This window comes from Bos taurus, chromosome 5 (genome assembly GCF_002263795.3).
Source record: "Bos taurus isolate L1 Dominette 01449 registration number 42190680 breed Hereford chromosome 5, ARS-UCD2.0, whole genome shotgun sequence".
Lineage (NCBI taxonomy): Eukaryota > Metazoa > Chordata > Mammalia > Artiodactyla > Bovidae > Bos > Bos taurus.
Genome location: NC_037332.1, coordinates 110,196,670 through 110,215,962, shown reverse-complemented (window position 1 = coordinate 110,215,962; position 19,293 = coordinate 110,196,670). Strand labels below are relative to the sequence as shown.

The following is a 19,293-nucleotide window of genomic DNA, read 5'->3' as shown; positions in this document are numbered from 1 at the left end:
TGGTAATTGGTTAATATGCTGATAATTCCATATGCTGATCTGCTAAAAAACATTTGTAAATTGGTTTGAACTTCCCTTTAGCGTAAGCCCAACTTTACATTCCTGGTTATATAGTCACCTGGTTTTATAAAAACTGACATAGTGAAAAAAAACTTTTTTATCTCTTCCAATTCCTTGTCTTCTTTGACTTGTCTACCAATAACATCTGAGTATACTCAGCAGCAGTAGAAGATTTTAGTGGCTGTCATTGTAGCTCTGAAGAAAACATATATAGTGCTGTAGGATGACTGGGACTGAGAGGGCAATGGCACCCCACTCCAGTACTCTTGCCTGGAAAATCCCATGAACGGAGGAGCCTGGAAGGCTGCAGTCCATGGAGTCGCTGAGGGTCGGACACGACTGAGCGACTTCACTTTCACTTTTCATGCATTGGAGAAGGAAATGGCAACCCACTCCAGTGTTCTTGCCTCAAGAATCCCAGGGATGGGGGAGCCTGGTGGGCTGCTGTCTATGGGGTCACACAGTCGGACATGACTGAAGCAACTTAGCAGCAGCAGCAGCAGCATGACTGGGAAATCCTAAAGACAGTTCAGCATTTACTGAACTAGTTCCAAGTGTCAACAAATAAGGTTATAAATGGTCCTTGCTTTATAGTTACTTACAAGCTTCCCTGGTAGCTCAGCTGGTAAAGAATCCACCTACAATGCAGGATACCACAGTTCTGTCCCTGGGTAGGGAAGATCCCCTGGAGAAGGGATAAGCGGCCCACTCCAGTATTTTTGGGCTTCCCTGGTGGCTCAGATGGTAAAGAAACTGCGTGTAATGCGGGAGACCTGGGTTTGATCCTTGAGTTGGGAAGATCCCCTGGGGGATGGCATGGCAACCCACTCCAGTATTCTTGAGTGGAGAATCCCCATGAACAGAGGAGCCTGGCAGGCTGCAGTCCATGGAATCACAGAGAGTCAGACATGACTGAGCAACCAAGCACAGCACAGCATAGTATGATCAGTATTAACACAAATACTGTAAGTGAAATGAGTCCATGGACATGCATTTTATCTTATGTCATTCTGGAAAATATTGGGATCACCAAAGACCTAAAAAGATGTTTATTAATACTCTTTATAGTCTAGATAGATATGTGATTATTAGCATCTTCCAGAATACCTTTCCAGGTACACCAAATTTGTCCCCTCTATGAATTTACTAATTTCAGAATGTTATTAAAACTCCTTTAGAAGAAAGTGGATTTTAAACCTGAAATAAATGAAAAACTGTATGGTGATAATTCCTTTCTGTACCCTTAAAGTGACTTTTTTGAACCTTTGGTTCATGTAGTCAAATTTATCTTTATTGGCAACACGTGATTAGTGGTCTATTAAACTGTTGTGTGTTGAACAAGTGAGGAACGTGAGTGAATTAATTCACTTTGAAGTGACTTGAATTATAATTCAGTGATATTATCTTCATAGAAGAGATCTATTTTTATAGAACTGAGAACAAAAGAGGTTCACAAATCTTAATTTCTAGTTTTTCTCCTATAACTGATTTGCTGCCTACCTCTAAGTCTCTGTCAGTGTCCTCATTTGTAAAATGTAGTACAGGCCATAACAACTCACTTCCAAGGTTGTTGTTTAGATTAGATAATTTAATACTTAAATTCATTACTGTCTCATTATTTCTATCACTGTTATTACTACCTAATTAAGGCACTTAGGAAAAATAAAGTCTGATATAGATTTTAGGTGATTATTAGCATCCTCAGAATACCTATGCAGGTAGAGTGTTTTGCCTCTCACTCACTTAGAGCATTATTGTTTGTAGTTGTTGTCTAAACTTTTTGGAATTGATTTATTGGATCCTTAATCTGGCATACTCCAGCCGTCCAGATCGCCTTCGGGACATTGCTGATCGCTTCAATGTAGACCATAATGCAGTCCTGGACAATGTACTTTATGCACGTGCATATACTAGTAAGAACCCCATGCAATTGGATGCTTAGGCTGTTTTAAGGTTGGCAGCATTGATGTATTATTTGAGCGATGCTTTATTTTGACATTATTCTTTTCTCCTTCTGTTTTACTTTTCTCCAGATTTATTTAGTCAATCCACAGATTTTATCTAAGTCCTTAGACATTGAAATGTTCTCAAATTATTTCTTATTCTATGTCTTTGAAATGGAGAGTAACATTCTTTTGGATAAGGTATCATTTGGTATGTATGCTACCATATTTAATAAAGTCATAATTAAGAAATCCTTCAGGGGCTCTCTTTTGCCGAGTTCCAAGGACATACATAATCTTAGTCTCTGCTTCTTCTAGCTTTTATAACATTTTCCCACTGCATTTCGCATCAGGTGAACATCAGATGGAGCTACTTGATTATGTAGCAGCAAAGTTCCATGAAGAAGCTGGCATCTTTAAGCTACTGGTACAAGCTTTTAAATACTGTTCAATCTGCAGCTATTTAGCATATTATCTTTCTTCTGTTGACTCCAGTTCAAATTAACTTCCATTTCCGAATGCATTATTTATTTTTACATTAATTTTGCACAGATCATTGATTCAATAATGGCACTTTTCCGAGTGGATTTCAGTGGTCGTGGGGAATTGGCTGAACGGCAGCAAAAACTGGCCCAGATGTTGTCACGACTCCAAAAAATCTCAGAAGGTAGATGTTTAAAATAAACGGTGATATCAGAATAGCATCTGTGACTGTTCGCTGGATAAGCTTTGCAGAGAAGCTCAGAATAATGTCAGGAGACAATCTGTTTTTTAAAAGATAAAATTTCCTTCATGGGGATACAACACTTTTTTAAAACCAGAAATACTGATTCTAAAACAATAAGGTACCTAAGTAATATAACAATAACTTTATGTTAACAGTGAAAAAACAGAAATGTAATCTTATCAAAGAAATTCATGGTACAGTGTTTCTAAACTCTGAAATCTAAGCAATGAACTTTTAATTTATATTGCCATTCTCTTAGTTTCTTAATTTTATTTCTTGATGCAGAATATAATGTAGCTGTGTTTGTGACCAATCAAATGACTGCTGACCCAGGAGCAACTATGACGTAAGCCCCAATATTCTGCTTTTGTATTTCACAAAAGTTAATATCAAAAGGGTTTGGTTCAGTTCAGTTGCTCAGTCATGTCCGACTCTGCGACCCCATGAATCGCAGCATGCCAGGCCTCCCTGTCCATCACCATCTCCTGGAGTTCACTCAAACTCACGTCCATCGAGTTGGTGATGCCATCCAGCCATCTCATCCTCTGTCGTCCCCTTCTCCTCCTGCCACCAATCCCTCCCAGCACCAGAGTCTTTTCCAATGAGTCAACTCTTCACATGAGGTAGCCAAAATACTGGAGTTTCAGCTTTAGCATCACTCCTTCCAAAGAACACCCAGGGCTGATCTCCTTTAGAATGGACTGGTTGGACCTCCTTGCAGTCCAAGGGACTCTCAAGAGTCTTCTCCAACACCACAGTTCAAAAGCATCAATTCTTCGGCGTTCAACTTTCTTCACAGTCCAACTCTCGCATCCATACATGACCACTGGAAAAACCATAGCCTTGACTAGACGGACCTTTGTTGGTAAAGTAATGTCTCTGCTTTTCAATATGCCATCTAGGTTGGTCATAACTTTTCTTCCAAGTAAGCGTCTTTTAATTTCATGGCTGCAGTCACCATCTGGAGTGATTTTGGAGCCCCCAAAAATAAAATCTGATACTGTTTCCACTGTTTCCCCATCTATTTCCCATCAAGTGATGGGACCAGATGCCATAATCTTCATTTTCTGAATGTTGAGCTTTAAGCCAACTTTTTCACTCTCCTCTTTCACTCTCATCAAGAGGCTTTTTAGTTCCTCTTCACTTTCTGCATAAGGGTGGTGTCATCTGCATATCTGAGGTTATTGAGTGGGAAAAAAAGGGTTTAGAGTGTAGAATAGGAAATAATTCCAAAATGATGAGTCTTGATATGGGCACAAATCTGTCTCAAATCATATTTTTCACAGTGCATATTATTTCATAATTGCAAATATCACTTATTTGTTATCCAGATCTATTTGTCTCTAGTTCTTTATAAAACAAAGCAATATTTTAACTATTTTCAGAGATAGTTGGGGTTCTTTTTTGTCTAAGATTAAAAGGATATTGGAGAACAATAAAAAATCTTGGAAATAAAAACTTATATACAAGATACATGAATGGTTTCTTATGGGGCGGGGGGTGACATTTATTATGTGCAGGAAGTGATGTGGAGACTTCACTCACCAAAAATACATGAATGGTTTTTGTTGCACCAATAAGCTGTTAACCTGAAAACAAAAAAGCAGGCTCTCTACAGGATATACCCCATATATATACATATATATGGGGTATATTTGTAAGAGGTCCTATGAGAGAAGTCTCCTATTTGAAGAAACAGAATTTCAGTCCATGCCAGTCCATGCTGGAAATATTCATTTTTTGTTGACGTATTGTGCACATAACATACATATTGATGCCTCTTCTTGAAAGATGGCAGTGAATAGACAAGGAGAGTGAAAGTAGTCTAGTGAAACAGAGAATTCTAAGAAAGGTTAGTTGCCACCATCACAAATTTTGAGCAGTATGTATCTGGATAAGCAATCAAAATAACCCTGAATCTATGTATTGCTTTTTTAAAGATCTTTTCAATGACTTTTTATTTATAATAATTTTTAGCCAGAGAAAAGTTGCAAGACTAGCACAATAAATACACAAATATCATCATTTGCCTAGGTTCATCAGTTGTTAACATTGTGTCACAGTTTTTCTATGTGTTTGTGTGTGTGCATGTGTATGTAAAATCTATCTATATACTACATATGTACACAGGCTTATATATGTATGTATATGTTTTGTGAACCCTTTGAGAGTTTTTTCCCCTGAATTATTGAGAATTATTTGCAGACATCACGACACCTCACTTTTTAAACTTCAGCATATCTCTTCTAAGAAGAAGAACATTCCTGTACATAACTACAACATAATTAGCACAGTCAGGGTGCTAATTAATACTGGCATACTAGTTGTCTAATATGCAGTTATATTCAAGTGTCTCCACTTGTTCCAATAATAGCCTTTGTAGTTTGAAGGAACATGCATTCCATGTACTTGTCATGTCTCTTTAGTTTCCATTAATCAGAACAGCTCCTCAACCTTTGTTTGTTTTTCGTGACGTTGATGTTTTTGTCGCACCATGTGGCACACAGGGTCATCAAGCCCATGCTGCCTGCATTGGGACCATGTAACATTTTTGAAGAGCACAGGCCAATTGTTTTTCGAATGTGGAGTTTATTTTTTTCTCATTATTTAAAACGTTAAACACATTTGGCAGGAAAACTATATAAGTGATGTTATGACCTTTTCCATATATCATATCAAGAGGCACACTCTTTCAGTTTGTCCCATTATTACTGATGTTAGGTTTGATCATGTGATTAAGATGGTGTTCACAAGATTTCTCCATTGTAAAAAACCTTTTCCCCTTGGTAATTAATAAGTAATTTCTGGGGTGATACTTTGAGACTTATGTAAGTATCATGTTCTGCACCCTTTGATTTTAGCATCTATTGGAGATTCTTTTGTTTTTTAATTATTTATTGATTTATTGGCTGCACTGGGTTCTTAGTTGAAACTTCCCTGGGTCTTAGTTGAGGCACACAGGATCTTCCATCTTCACTGGGCGTGTGAGCTCTTAGTTGCAACATATAGGATCTAGTTCCCTAATGAGAGATCAAACCCAGGCTCCCTGAGTTAAGAGCACAGAGTCCTAGTCACTGGACCACCAGAGAAGTCCCTATTGGAGATTCTTGTTTAAATCAATTATTACTGTGATGGGTGCAATACAAAGTTCTGTTACTTTAAAACTGAGTCAGTATGTCGTTTGTTAGCAGATAAATCAATCATTGATATATATAAGAAGATATTTGATATAATATTGTAAATTCTGAAAATTGTTCTGAAATGAATGTATCTCTCTTTAGGCATTTTCTGAACTCATCCTAAGAATATTGCTGCATCTTCTGCAGTTTGATATAACTCTCACTTTTCAGTACCATTTTATTTTCTACTTAATTACAAGAGATTCCAATGTGAAAAGTTTTAACTACACGAAAGGTTTTAAGCACATTTTTTTTGGTTTGGTCTTTTTTTTGGCCTCACCTTGAGGCATGCGGGGTCTTGGCTCCCTAACAAGGGACTGAACCTGAGCCCCCTGCAGTGGATGTGTGGAGTCCTAACCACTGGACCACCAGGAAAGTCCAAGCATGTTAAAATGACTAGGGAGAGAGAAATTATTTATTCATTCAATATATATATTTATTGAAAATATACTATGTAACAAGATTCTGGGAATTCACTAGTGAACAAACAAGACTGTGTGCCTTGCCTCCATTAGGGAAAAACAAAATACATAATGTCTTAATTTAAATTTTAAAGCTTTGAAATGTCATGCAAAGTTTGTAGTCCTTGAGTGGTTAGGGCAATCTCTGTTTTATGTGGTGTCTTTCATACACAGGACATGAAGTACTTCACAAAAAGAATAATTTTAAGCTGAAGAGAAATGGAAGATTTTTAAGGCTCACTTTAAAAAGAGAAAATGACTCATTGGCTCAGAGGGAGGAAGTGGGTTGCATTCAAATAAAACAGTACAAGTTAAAGAGCAATGTTCTTTCTTCAGGTGTTGGGAGGGAACATTGAAGAGGCCAAAACTGTCGATCTAGAGTTAGAAGGCAAAAGAAGTCTGTGGAAATTAGGTCAGATAGGATTCTTTTTCTTATATTTGTAAAAAGTTTCGAAGAGAATCAAATCATTTTGAATTGACTCCAGTAAGAGAAAAATAGAGAGGTGACAGAAAGGAAATAATTGAAGAGTCAGAGAGCAGAGGAGATTTGTAATGAAGGAAGCTAGGTAAAGAGCCAAAGAAAGTAACAAAGGCTAGTATTTTTGCTTGGTGAATCTGCTTTGAAATAGCATCCCCTCTACCTAGCCAGGTTATACAGAAACAAGTTTCACTATAATTAGTATATTCTAAAATGTATTAATATTATGGCAATATAAATTAAATGGATGTGCTGTGAAGCACATAAATTGCCACAACTAAATTAAAAAATTTTAAACTAAAGAATTCCAAATGCTATTAGAATACTTTCCATAAAGAAAATATCTTTGTTTCTCAGTGTTAAGGAACTCCAAGCTGCAGCTCTCCTGGAGCCTGTCAGAGAACTATCACTATAATTGGTATGAGTCCCCAAGTACACTGACAATAATTGAGGCTTATATCCCATGCATTATACTCGATGGCACATTGTATTAAAAAGGAACAAAATTATAGAGGCGAGGAGCTGCCATATGATACAGCAGAGCAGTAATTCCTAGATAAGGCTCACAGATACAGATTTTAGGACTAGAATGATCCAGTTGGTAAAGGCCTGGAAATAGTCAAAGTATCAGCCTGTGAAGCTCCATACCACAGCAAATAATCAGATAAGCAACAAATAAGACCTTGATGTCCCCCTACTTCATTTGTGTATCTGTTTCCCTAAAACAAAAAGTCATCTTAGAATGTTTGCAGTCCTGTAAATGTGCAGTTTATTCTTTAAGGATGTCACTTACTGATTCTACATCATTAGTATAAATGATTGAGGACAGGAGGAGAAGGGGATGACAGAGGATGAGATGGTTGGATGGCATCACCGACTCGATGGACATGGGTTTGGGTGGACTCCGGGAGTTGGTGATGGACAGGGAGGCCTGGTGTGCTGCGGTTCATGGGGTCACAAGGAGTCAGACATGACTGAGGGACTGAACTGAACTGAAGAGACAATATGGTAGAGAAAAAACATTAAGCCAAGATCACTAGCATGCTGACCTTGTGAAACATTTAAATTATTTGAATTTCACTTTCCTCTCCCTCAAAATTAAGAGCGCTTATATTCATTGGTTGCTCACCATGTGCCAAGTGCTTTCACTTATCATCTTATATAATTCTCATATCACTCCTTCAAAGCTCGCCTACTGTGCTGTACTTAGTCCCTCAGTCATGTCCAACTTTTGCGACCCCGTGGACTATGGCCCACCAGGCTCCTCTGTCCATGGGGGTTCTCCAGGCAAGATTACTGGAGCGGGTTGCCATGCCCTCCCCCAGGGGATCTTCCCAACCCAGGGATCAAACCCAGGTCTTCCTCACTGCAGACGGATTCTTTACTGTCTGAGCCACCAGGGAAGCCCAAGAATACTGGAGTGGGTAGCCTATCCCTTCTCCAGGGGATCTTCCCAACCCAGGAATTGAATCGGGGTCTCCTGCATTATAGGTAGATTCTTTACCAGCTGAGCTACCAAAGAAGCCCTGGCTTGCCTCCTAGACTTCCCTATTCTATGAAGCCAGTCTCAGAATATTGCCACATTTCTCCCCATCTCACCATCCAAAACCCAGAATTCTGTCTTCAAAAATTTTTTAAATGTGTAGATTTTTCTGCATAGTTTGGGAGGAAATAGTGGTGGGGTTATTTAACAAAACTTTTTACACATACTGTATCTTTTAAAGCCATTCCTTTTTTTTTTTTTTTTTGCCAAAATTCCTCTCTTTTGGCAGTACACTTCTCTCTTTACCTTCCTATAATCTCAAAACATCCTCCTCACTTTTGGACATGTTCACTCAGTCTCTTAAAGGACTCCTTCTAAAAAATTCCATCTTTAAGCTTGCCCCTTAGCAAGTCAAAAGTACCAGGAGTGCCAGTTTTCTCTCACGTTTGCCCTTGCCTGGACCGCTCAAGGTCTCCACTCCAGCCAGTATTTGAGGTCGACACTGTTGTTATTCCTAATTTATAAAGGAGGAAACCGAGGCTTAGAGTGCTTACTTGGTCAATCACACAGTTAAAAAACAGGAGCCAGAATTTAAACCTAGGGATCTAACTGCAACACTGATGTTCTTTTAGCCTCACTGTGCTGTTTTTCCTATTTCAGCCCAGAAAAATACCACCTGCCCTACCATCACCATAATCCTATGCTCCCTGCACCGTGATTTGAAGTTGAAAGATCAGGAGATTCTTTGTCTTGCCGTTAACTATATAACATGCTGTATCCTGTTCAACCAGAGCAGGATAAATGAAACAATTTTTCTTGGCCTCTCTATTCCAAATATCTACCCCTGTCTCTTCCTCCTCATCATACTCCCCCATCCCCTGAGAAAGGGAGAAAAGAAGAAAAGATAATATAGAAGACGGGGAAATAAGAGAATAGGCTAAAGGAAGGATGTGGGTGGCTTTCTGAAGCTGTTTTCACTTGGTCAGAAATAGAAGTAAATTAAAGCCCTCTAAATGAATGTGGAATGGTATTATACCTTCTTGCACTTTACCTCAAGACATGTTTATAATTGCTAGAACACTCAAGAAGTTCAAAGAAACTTGAAGAAAAATTACTTGATTTACATGTCACTGAAAGAGTGACTCTTTTAACGAAATCATGGTTAAATAATAATAGTCTCCATTTATTGAGTGTCTTTTGTGTGCCGAGATTACTGGAAGGGTAAAGCTAATGCTTTATAAATGATCTGGCACTGTTCCTGGCATGTAGTAGGCTCCTCATGAGTTGTATTAAATACGCCTTGAATCTTCACAACCGCCCTAAAAAGTAAGAGGCTTTTTTGGTTCCCATTTTACAGTTAAAGAAACAGATTCATAAAGGTAAATAATTAGCCCAAGGTAACGTAGATAGTGAGTCAGGATTAGGAAGGCAGATAATAATTTCAGTTACTGGGTTACTGCCTTATCTAAATTATTTCATTGTATTCTTACAACTATTGTACCAGTTACATACAGTTATTATTCTCCATTTAAAATCAAGAAACAGACATTGAGAATGAATAACAAGTTTCCTGAGGTCATATGGCTGGCTGGTAAGCCAAAATTTGAACTCAGGTCTAACTCTAAATCTCATATGCCACATAGAACATTAAAGCTGTATATGCCAGGGGAAAGGTTAGCATGCTGTCATTGGATAGGCTTTGGAAGGATGTGTCCATCACCCTGTTGAGTTGACCAGAGTTCAGGGCCCTTACCCTTACAGAGGATTGATTTGGTCATTCACTGAGAACAAATCCATTTCTTAGGGGCAGACTCACATTAATCAAATTTATGAGACTCAGTGAAAGATCAGAGGGCCAGTTTACTGATAAAGAAAAATGTAATTTCATTTGAGGTTCTTATGACCAAGGTATTCTCTCTTTGTGGGCAGACCTACAGACCTTGGATTCTGTAGGCAGAATCCAAATTTTAATCAAAAATTATTTACTACATATGGAATCCCAGCAAAGGAAAATAATTAGATGAGCTAGAAGAGTGTCTGCCACAGAGTAAGGACTCAATAAATCTTGGTTGTTACTATTATTGTTAATACCTGTCCACACCAGAGCAGGAAGGAACTATGAATCTCCTAAACTTACATGAAAATTTTTATGTGTGTACATTTGTGCATTTTTCTGGGAAAGAGTTTATATCTTTTATTAAGTTATTAAAGTGTCGGTAACTTACAAGAAAAGTCAAGAGCCATAAATTCTCCATGAAATTCTACACAGAATCCTGAACACTTTGATGGAACAAGTAAAATTTGAATTCGTTTGATATTCTCTAGAGCTAAGGCTATTTATTGTGCTGTGTTGTACTTTGTTTTAAATAAGTATAACCTCTTACATTATGAGTTATTTTTAGGACATTTTCTCCCCATGTTATCTTCCCTATTTTGATTTCTTAGCACTTTTGCAGATCGTATCATTTATTTCCCATTTTGTTCATTCAAAATCATCTCTCTTTGGAAATGAGTGTTCATCCTCTAGTAAGTATATCTGTCTCTCAAGAGTGTCAGTATTTGTAATGACCTTGTAATCATAATTTATTTTGGAATCCATATGATCATAGTAAGAGCTTATCTTTCCTGTATCCTATTTTAGAATAAACATTAGACATCAGCAATAAATATATTTCTGAAACTCTTCTCAAATTCAGAACCATATAACATTGAAGGCTTCCAATAGTTAATGAGCAAGAAAGAGGTTCTCAATATGCTCTCATTTACATCAGAGCATCATGCAGAAGGGTTGGGTATTTCTTATTTCTTATTTATCCCTTGCCATTCTCCATAGAGAATGCCTTGTAATCTCAGGTATTTTTGTATATAGTTCATATGATGAAACCTGAAAAGTGTTCTGTTAATTCAGTTTTCAAGCAGACCCCAAAAAACCCATTGGGGGACACATTCTGGCTCATGCTTCAACAACAAGAATAAGCTTGAGAAAAGGAAGAGGAGAGCTGAGAATTGCCAAGATTTACGACAGGTAAATATTTTTTTACTCTTAATTAGATTATTGTGCATATGATGTTATATAGAATTACTTCTCCAGAGAGGCTATAATTATTCCAAGGGCAGACCCTACATGCTTGGATTTCCTTCTCAAAAAGTACTAAATTCATTGGGAAGTTCCTAATATGTACTAGGTTCTAGGGATTCGAGGATTTTGTTGACAAATAGACTTGGTCCCTGACCTTCCAAATCTTACAGTAAAGCTAGGTAATGAAATAATTGATTTCCACTTTAAGTGAGGTAAATGCAGGAAAAGTGCAGCATGTTATAGGGATGTTCTTCTTTCTGCTAGCTTTCTTTTCAGGTTTCAGTTTAAACAGCACTTTCTCAAGGAACATTTCCCTGACCCTTACAGTCTAGGCTAATACTCTGTATTACACCTTATATTCTTTCACAGTACTTACTTATTTAATTAATAGTTATAAGCTTAGATTTTACCAATAGTAAACCTAAAGCGATTTGAATTGAGGAGGCTTTGCTCACCCCTTCCTGAGCATTGCTGCTGACCCTTCTCTGTGGACCTCCCCCATTTTTGCCTGTTTTGTTAACTCTGAAGGGTTGGCAGGGGAGGGGACCTTTACCCTTCCTGCAACTGTTCCTCAGTAGACATACCTTTGACTGGGTCTGGAAAGGCTGAGCTGGAAGGAGCAGCCCTTGGTTCTGAGCACTTGTTTCAGCCCTGAGGCTGGTGGGCATGGGGGTGCTATTGGAGCTGGACTTCAACACCTAGGATGCTGTTGCCCAGCTGGTAGGGTTGCTGGGCTTCAGACTCCAGCTCCAGCTCTTGCCCCTCTCTGACCTGAGAGAGCTCCTTGAGCCCCTGAAGCCAATAAATGGAGAGAATAAGAAAACAATCTTTAGAGTGAGAAAGCTAATATTTTGGCCACTTAGAGATGAACTGCAAAACAAGAGCCTGGCATAGGGCTGGGACTAAAGATTTTTATGGAATTTTTCAAGATTTGCAAGTATGTAGCTTGGAAGGAGACTGGTGCTTTTGTTGTTAAAAAAAGCAATAACCTGTTATTTCCTGTAATGTTTGCATAGTACATCTTACCCCTCTCCTGTCTCTCGCTGCAAAGATGGTGCTGGAATGTTCTGGAGGGTCATGTCACCTTCAGCTTCTCCTATGGAGACTGAAGCCTTTGGGGTTTTCTGTCCAAATTCAAAAGGAGTCATACATGAGTATGTATGTATATGCATATGGGTTGATGTACATACATTTTTGTTGTTGTTCATTTGCTAAGTCACGTACCAGTCTTTGCGACGACATGGACTGCAGCACCCCAGGCTTCTCTGTCTTCCACTGTCTCCTGGAGTTTGCTCAAATTCATGTCCATTGAGTCATATTCATGTCCATTGCTATCTAACCATCTCATCCTCTGCTGCTGCCTTGTCCTTTTGTCTTCAATCTTTCCCAGTATCAGGATCTTTTCCAATGAGTCAGTTCTTCACATGTATGTACATATGTACATGCATGTATTTTATATAAATATCTATCTATCTATCTATCTATATATCATGGGCTTCCCTGATAACTCAATTGGAAAAGAATCTGCCTGTAATGCAGGAGACCCTGGTTCGATTCCTGAGTCGGGAAGATCCCCTGGAGAAGGGAAAGGCTACCTACTCCAGTATTCTTGGGCTTCCCTGGTGGCTCAGCTGGTAAAGAATCTGCCTGCAATGTGGGAGACCTGGGTTCTATCCCTGGGTTGGGAAGATCCCCTGGAGAAGGGAAAGGCTACCCACTCCAGTATTCTGGCCTGGAGAATTCCATGGACTGTATAGTCCATGGGGTTGCAAAGAGTTGGACACGACTGAGTGACTTTTACTTTCATGTAAGATCATGGCATCTGGTCCCATCACTTCATGGGAAATAGATGGGGAAACAGGGGAAACAGTGTTAGACTTTATTTTTGGGGGCTTCAAAATCACTGCAGATGGTAATTGCAACCATGAAATTAAAAGACGCTTACTCCTTGGAAGGAAAGTTATGACCAACCTAGATAGCATATTCAAAAGCAGAGACATTACTTTGCCAACAAAGGTCTGTCTAGTCAAGGCTATGGTTTTTCCAGTGGTCGTGTATGGATGTGAGAGTTGGAATGTGAAGAAAGCTGAACCCCGAAGAATTGATGCTTTTGAACTGTGGTGTTGGAGAAGACTCTTGAGAGTCCCTTGGACTGCAAGGAGATCCAACTAGTCCATTCTAAAGGAGATCAGTCCTGGGTGTTCTTTGGAAGGAGTGATGCTAAAGCTGAAACTCCAGTACTTTGGCCACCTCATGTGAAGAGTTGACTCATTGGAAAAGACTCTGATGCTGGGAGGGATTGGGGGCATCGAGTCCACCGACTTGATGGGTGTGGGTTTGGGTGAACTCCGGGAGTTGGTGATGGACAGGGAGGCCTGGCGTGCTGCGATTCATGGGGTCGCAAAAAGTCGGACACAACTGAGCGACTGAACTGAACTGAACTGATACAATATATAAACACATGCAAATATATGAACAAACTTTGACAAGGTAATTGATGTACATGGTAAAAAAAATCAATAAAATCGAACAGTACAAGAAAACAGTTACAAGCTTAGTGGGTTTTTACAGAGAAATGTATTACACTTCAGCTGTTCTCCATTCTGGGGACAGAGCAGTGAACCAAACAAAAAGACAAGACTCTGCCTGCATGAAGCTTACATTCCGTTGGTAATGATTTATGTATATCATCCCCACTAGACAGTAAATACCCTGAGGACAAGGACACTATTCTCTTGCTTACCACTGTATTCTTAGTGCCTCAGACATAACAGAGGCACAATATTTGTGAGTGACTGATTAGCCAGTCTTGGGCAACAAGGTAAAGATTTGTAATAACTCTTAACCCTAGGGAGGTTAAGAAAAAATCAGCCGAAAGAAATCACATGAGCTCTTAATCTGGGTTTAGCTATGAATCATAGTACTTATTTTGTATTGTAATTTAAAATATTAAACGTTAAATAATCAGTTCCCGTATCTATCTGGGTGTTGTTTTTTTTTTTGGCTGCACTGTGTCTTCATGGCTGCACACGGGCTTTCTCTGTTGCAGCAAGCAGGGGCTACTCTTCGTTATGGTGCTCTGGCTTCTCATTGTGGTGGCTTCTCTTGTAGTGGAGCACAGCCTATAGGGTGCTCGGGCTTCAGGAGCTGCGGGTCATAGGCCCTAGAGCATGGGCTCAGAAGTTGTGCACAGGCTTAGTTGCTCTGTGGCATAAATATTCCCAGACCAGGGTTGAACTCTTGTCCCCTGTATTGGCAGGTGGATTTTTATCCACTGCACCACCAGAGAAATCCCTTTATGTGGTTTTTATTCAGACCATTTCACTTTTCATCACTGGTCCTCGTAGAGTATGATACATATGCAAGTGCTATGTTTTGTGGAGCTTCAGCAATCTCTAGAAATTTGTTACAAATGAACTTTGTTGAATTAAGTAGATAGTAGGATTGTTTCATCTTTTTACTAAAATTTCTAGGTTTATATCTTGGACAGATTGCTGTGCTTAAAACTTTCCCAACTATTTTTTCACTCTCAATTGTAATCAGCCAATTACATGTACATCTCCCTCACTACAATGATTGAGTCTGGTTTACTAATATCCCAAGCAGTTAGCATGGTACTTGGCATCTAGTAAGAGCTCAATAACTATTTGTTGAATTAACAAATGAATGAACTCCATCTACATGTTCAATCATTTGTATATTTAATCAAGTCTTCTAAACTTTTAGGAACAAATAACCCCTGCCATTTTTACAGTCCTAAGAGAACACTAGGGTTCTGCAGACTCAACAAAGGATAATTAAAATTATCATAGAAGTTAATTATGTCAAATATCCATAAATTTGAATAAAAATAGCAAAACCAGATCAGAACTTAAAATGTCAAAATAGTTATCTGTGCAGCTTGTACTTCCTTCTTTATGATTCCTAAAGATTTCTCACAAAGAATTCTCCTTGACTTTAGAAAAAACATTTTGATAGAGAAGATCATGAAGCTAAAAACAATAACAATGCTAGCTAACACTTAACTGAGTGGGTTCTATGTGCTAGGCCTTGTGCCAAATGGAGATTATTATCTCCATTTACACATGAGGAAGGGCTTCCCTGGTAGCTCAGTGGTAAAGAACCCACCTGCCAATGCAGGAGACACAGGTTTGATCCCTGGATTGGGAAGGTCCCCTGAAGAAGGAAATGGCAACCCACTCCCAATATTCTTGTCTGTGAAATCCCATGGACAGAGAAGCCTGGCTAGCTACAGTCCATAGGTTTCCAAAAGAGTTGGACACAGCGACTAAACAACAATAACAACACATGAGAAAACCAAGGTCCCAGGTAGTTAGGTTACCATTGCCCCTCTAGAGTCTATTTTAAACATAGACGCCAGAATGATCCTTTATAACACCAAGTCACGTCATATCTATCCTCTGTTTAAAACCCTCCAATAGCTCCCCATCTTGAGTCAGAATAAAAACCCATCTCTACACTGCTTTACAGAGCACTACATGAATGGCCCTATTCTTAATTCATGCTAGAAATGGAATACCCCCATTTCTGCCTCACAGGCCTCTATGAAGTCCTTTATAATCTATGAAACCTTTCCTGAGTAACCTAGCCTGCATAACTTCTTCTTTCCTTAGAGTTCTATAACATATACTGACTTTAAGGAACTTAGCTTACTTTGCATATTTGTTATATCATAGTTCACCTTTTAGGCTTCTTCAGAGTAATGCACACATCCGTTCTAAGTCACTTCAGTCATGTCTAACTCTTTGCAACCCCATGGACTGTAGCCTGCCAGGCTCCTCTGTGCTTGGGATTCTCCAGGCAGGAATACTAGAGTGGATTACCATTTCCTTCTTCATCTTGAGAGTAAAGGCTGTCTCAATTTTATAAATTCTGTGGGATCTAGTACTTGCTAAAGTCTGATTTTCAGAGTTAAAAAAATTAAAAACATCACTTTCTGTAAATCAACATAAGATGGACATGTGTTAGAGATTTTCTTCATCTCAATTAATGAAGAAACCACTGATTTAAAGGATAATTTGAGGAACAGAGATTTATGTAGTTGGTCAATTCAATGAAGAAATAAATTTGCTAATAGATGCAAAACTGGTTAATATCCTGCCAGGCAATAAGTTATAACATTTGAAGTTGTCGTTTCTACTGGAGAGAAACCTATTGTTTCTCTACACAGTGAAATTCATTTCCATTGTTATAGACTGGCATTATAAGAATAATTTGCACTGCTATCGGTTTTCTACAAATAAATCTCTACTCCTATAGAGTTGTAAAATAAAATGTAAAATTTAAAAGAGCATGTAATGGGGGGTAAAAAAATAAAGAGCTTGTAATCGTGACTCGTACAAATATAAAATGTCAAAGATCATATTTAACTCAGTAAGTCATGCAGGAACCAGTAAGATTTTATAACCAGATCAAATGAAAAATCAAATTAACACACAGATGCAGTCATATAAGTAATGCTGAAATGAATTCTAAATTGATAAAAATGGGTTAGTATCCATAGGACAATAATCAATTGCGTTCCTCTTCACATAATTTACGTTTCTATGGACAAGAATAATTTGTGTTACTCATAGTTTTCTGCAGCTCATGGAGTTGTAAAATAGCTCAAAGACAACGAAAACCATGGAATCCTCATAGATTTGTATAACCTGGAAGGATGTGTTAGGCAACCTCTTTTTCCACTGAAGGTACTCAGTAATCTTTTAGTTCATTTCAAAGTCTTTCACGGTTTTTCCCTACATTAGTCATGGAAAGATACACACCCATTTATTTTAGTATTTTTTAAAAATGTTATTGAAGTATAGGTGATTTACAGTGTTACATTAATTTTTGCTGTAGAAGTGATTCTGGTATACATATATATGTATTCTTTTTCATATTCATTTCCATCTTAGTTCATCACAGGATATTGAATATAGTTCCCTGTGCTATGAGGAAGAACTTTGTTGTTTATTCATTTTAGATATAATAGTTTGCGTCTGTTAATCCCAAACTTTCAATCCTTCCCTTCCCCACCCTGCCTTGGCAGCCACAAGTCTGTTCTATGTGGGTCTGTTTTGTTTCATATGTTACGTTCATTTGTGTCTTATTTTAGTTTCCACGTATAAGTGATATCATGGTATTTGTCTTTCTCTTTTTGATTTACTTTGCTTAGTATGATAATCTCTAAATCCACCCATGTTGCTGCATATGGATTATTTTATTTTTTTATGTGAGTAATATTCCACTGTGTATATGTATATGACATAAACATATATACACACACACATATATACATTCATTTGTCAATAGACATTGGGTTGTTTCCATGTCTAGACTATCATAAATAATGCTGCTATGAACATAGAGGCGCATGTCTCTTTTTGAATTATGGTATTGTCTGGATATATGCCTGGGATTGGGATTACAGGATCATATGGCAACTCTGTTTTTAGTTTTTCAAGGAACCTCCAAAAAACAAAGGAACCTCCATACTGTTTTCCATAATGGCTGTACCAATTTACATTCCCACTAACAATGTAGGTGGGTACCCTTTTCTCCAAATCCCCTCCAGCATTTGTTATTTGTAGACTTTTTAATGATGGACATTTCGACCACTGTGAGGTGGTACCTCAATGTAGTTTTGATTTGCATTTCTTTGATAATTAGTGATGATGAGCATCTTTTCATGTGCCTATTGGCCATCTATATGTCTTCTTTGGAGAAATGTCTATTTAGGTCTCCTGCCCATTTTTCAGTTGGGTTGTTTTTTTGTTATTGAGCTGTATGAGGTACATACCATTTAGAATCAGTAAACCCCTAAAGGTCTTCTGCACAATGCCTGATAGTGCACTGTAAGAACACCCAGTTATCCCTGTTGCCTATTTCCAAGTTTAGGATAATTTTTCTTGACATCCAGAACCTTAGAAGTTATTATATAGAAGTTATTCTATAAATGTTTGTGACAGTTGATAATACTTGTAGATAAATTCTGCAATCCACATTTAGCTGTACCAACTCACATGTCTCAGGAGACTCAGACTAATAGGAATATGATGCCTGTGACATGAATACAGTATTTATAGCAATAGAGCTTTTTATAAACTTCTGTTCCCTTGTATTCTGTTAGCCCTGAGATGCCTGAAAATGAAGCCACCTTCGCAATAACTGCTGGAGGAATTGGGGATGCCAAGGAGTAGGTGGCGAATTGATGCAGATTGCTTCTTAGTGCTTATTAGGAGCTGAAGAAATGGAAAAGCAGTCTTAAATTTCAGATCTTGAAGTAAGAGTTTGGTTTTTTTTCATATGTTACTAATGGAAAGTCAGCAGAAGAGATTTAACTCATTTATTTTAAAAGTCTCTGATTTATAATAACTATACATTATATGTCAGTTCAGGAATATAAATATGTATATGAATGAACAAATGTTTTGAGAATTAGGGAGGGATTACCTCACTTTAGCTTTTCAAAGTGAGCCACTAAGCAGATGGAAAGTCTAAGAGCTCAGAAATGTCCCCTTCTGCAACTTCCCCATGAACACAGAAGTGAATAAACTTACAAAGGAGGGAGGAATGTTTGCAGGACACACACAAAAAAGCTTTTTTATTTATGATATCAAACTGTACATTCACAATTTCAGCAAGAGAAATGAAACATTAAATTAAGCTAAATTTTTAAATCATTTGACTTTTAGACAAATTGAAATTATTTTTTAAAAATGTACTTCTGATTGGGAAGATAAAAGCAAAGGTAATTAGGATCTTTTCAGTTTTAGGTGGTCAATATAGTGTGACTTATATTTTAAGCTTTGGGTAGAGAATTCAAAATCTTTTTTAAAATACTAAGGTTAATTGAAATGTAAAATTTTGTATACTAATTT

The 19,293-nt window shown here is 37.9% G+C and overlaps 1 protein-coding gene across 2 annotated transcripts in view; it reads left to right on the top strand.

Moving 5' to 3' along the window:
• Nucleotides 1-18,612, top strand: part of DMC1 (DNA meiotic recombinase 1) — a 33,313-nt gene extending 14,701 nt beyond the window's left edge. Inside the window, exons 8-13 of one of the 2 annotated variants that reach the window (NM_001191338.1) lie at nucleotides 1,882-1,973; nucleotides 2,357-2,430; nucleotides 2,556-2,670; nucleotides 3,016-3,076; nucleotides 11,240-11,356; nucleotides 18,543-18,612. In NM_001191338.1, coding sequence (NP_001178267.1) covers nucleotides 1,882-1,973; nucleotides 2,357-2,430; nucleotides 2,556-2,670; nucleotides 3,016-3,076; nucleotides 11,240-11,356; nucleotides 18,543-18,612 — 529 coding nt within the window. Of the gene's footprint in view, nucleotides 1-1,881; nucleotides 1,974-2,356; nucleotides 2,431-2,555; nucleotides 2,671-3,015; nucleotides 3,077-8,991; nucleotides 11,095-11,239; nucleotides 11,357-18,542 lie in introns of those variants that run through there. The other variant, XM_059886760.1, reaches the window with a different exon arrangement.
• Nucleotides 18,613-19,293: the final 681 nt, after the last annotated feature.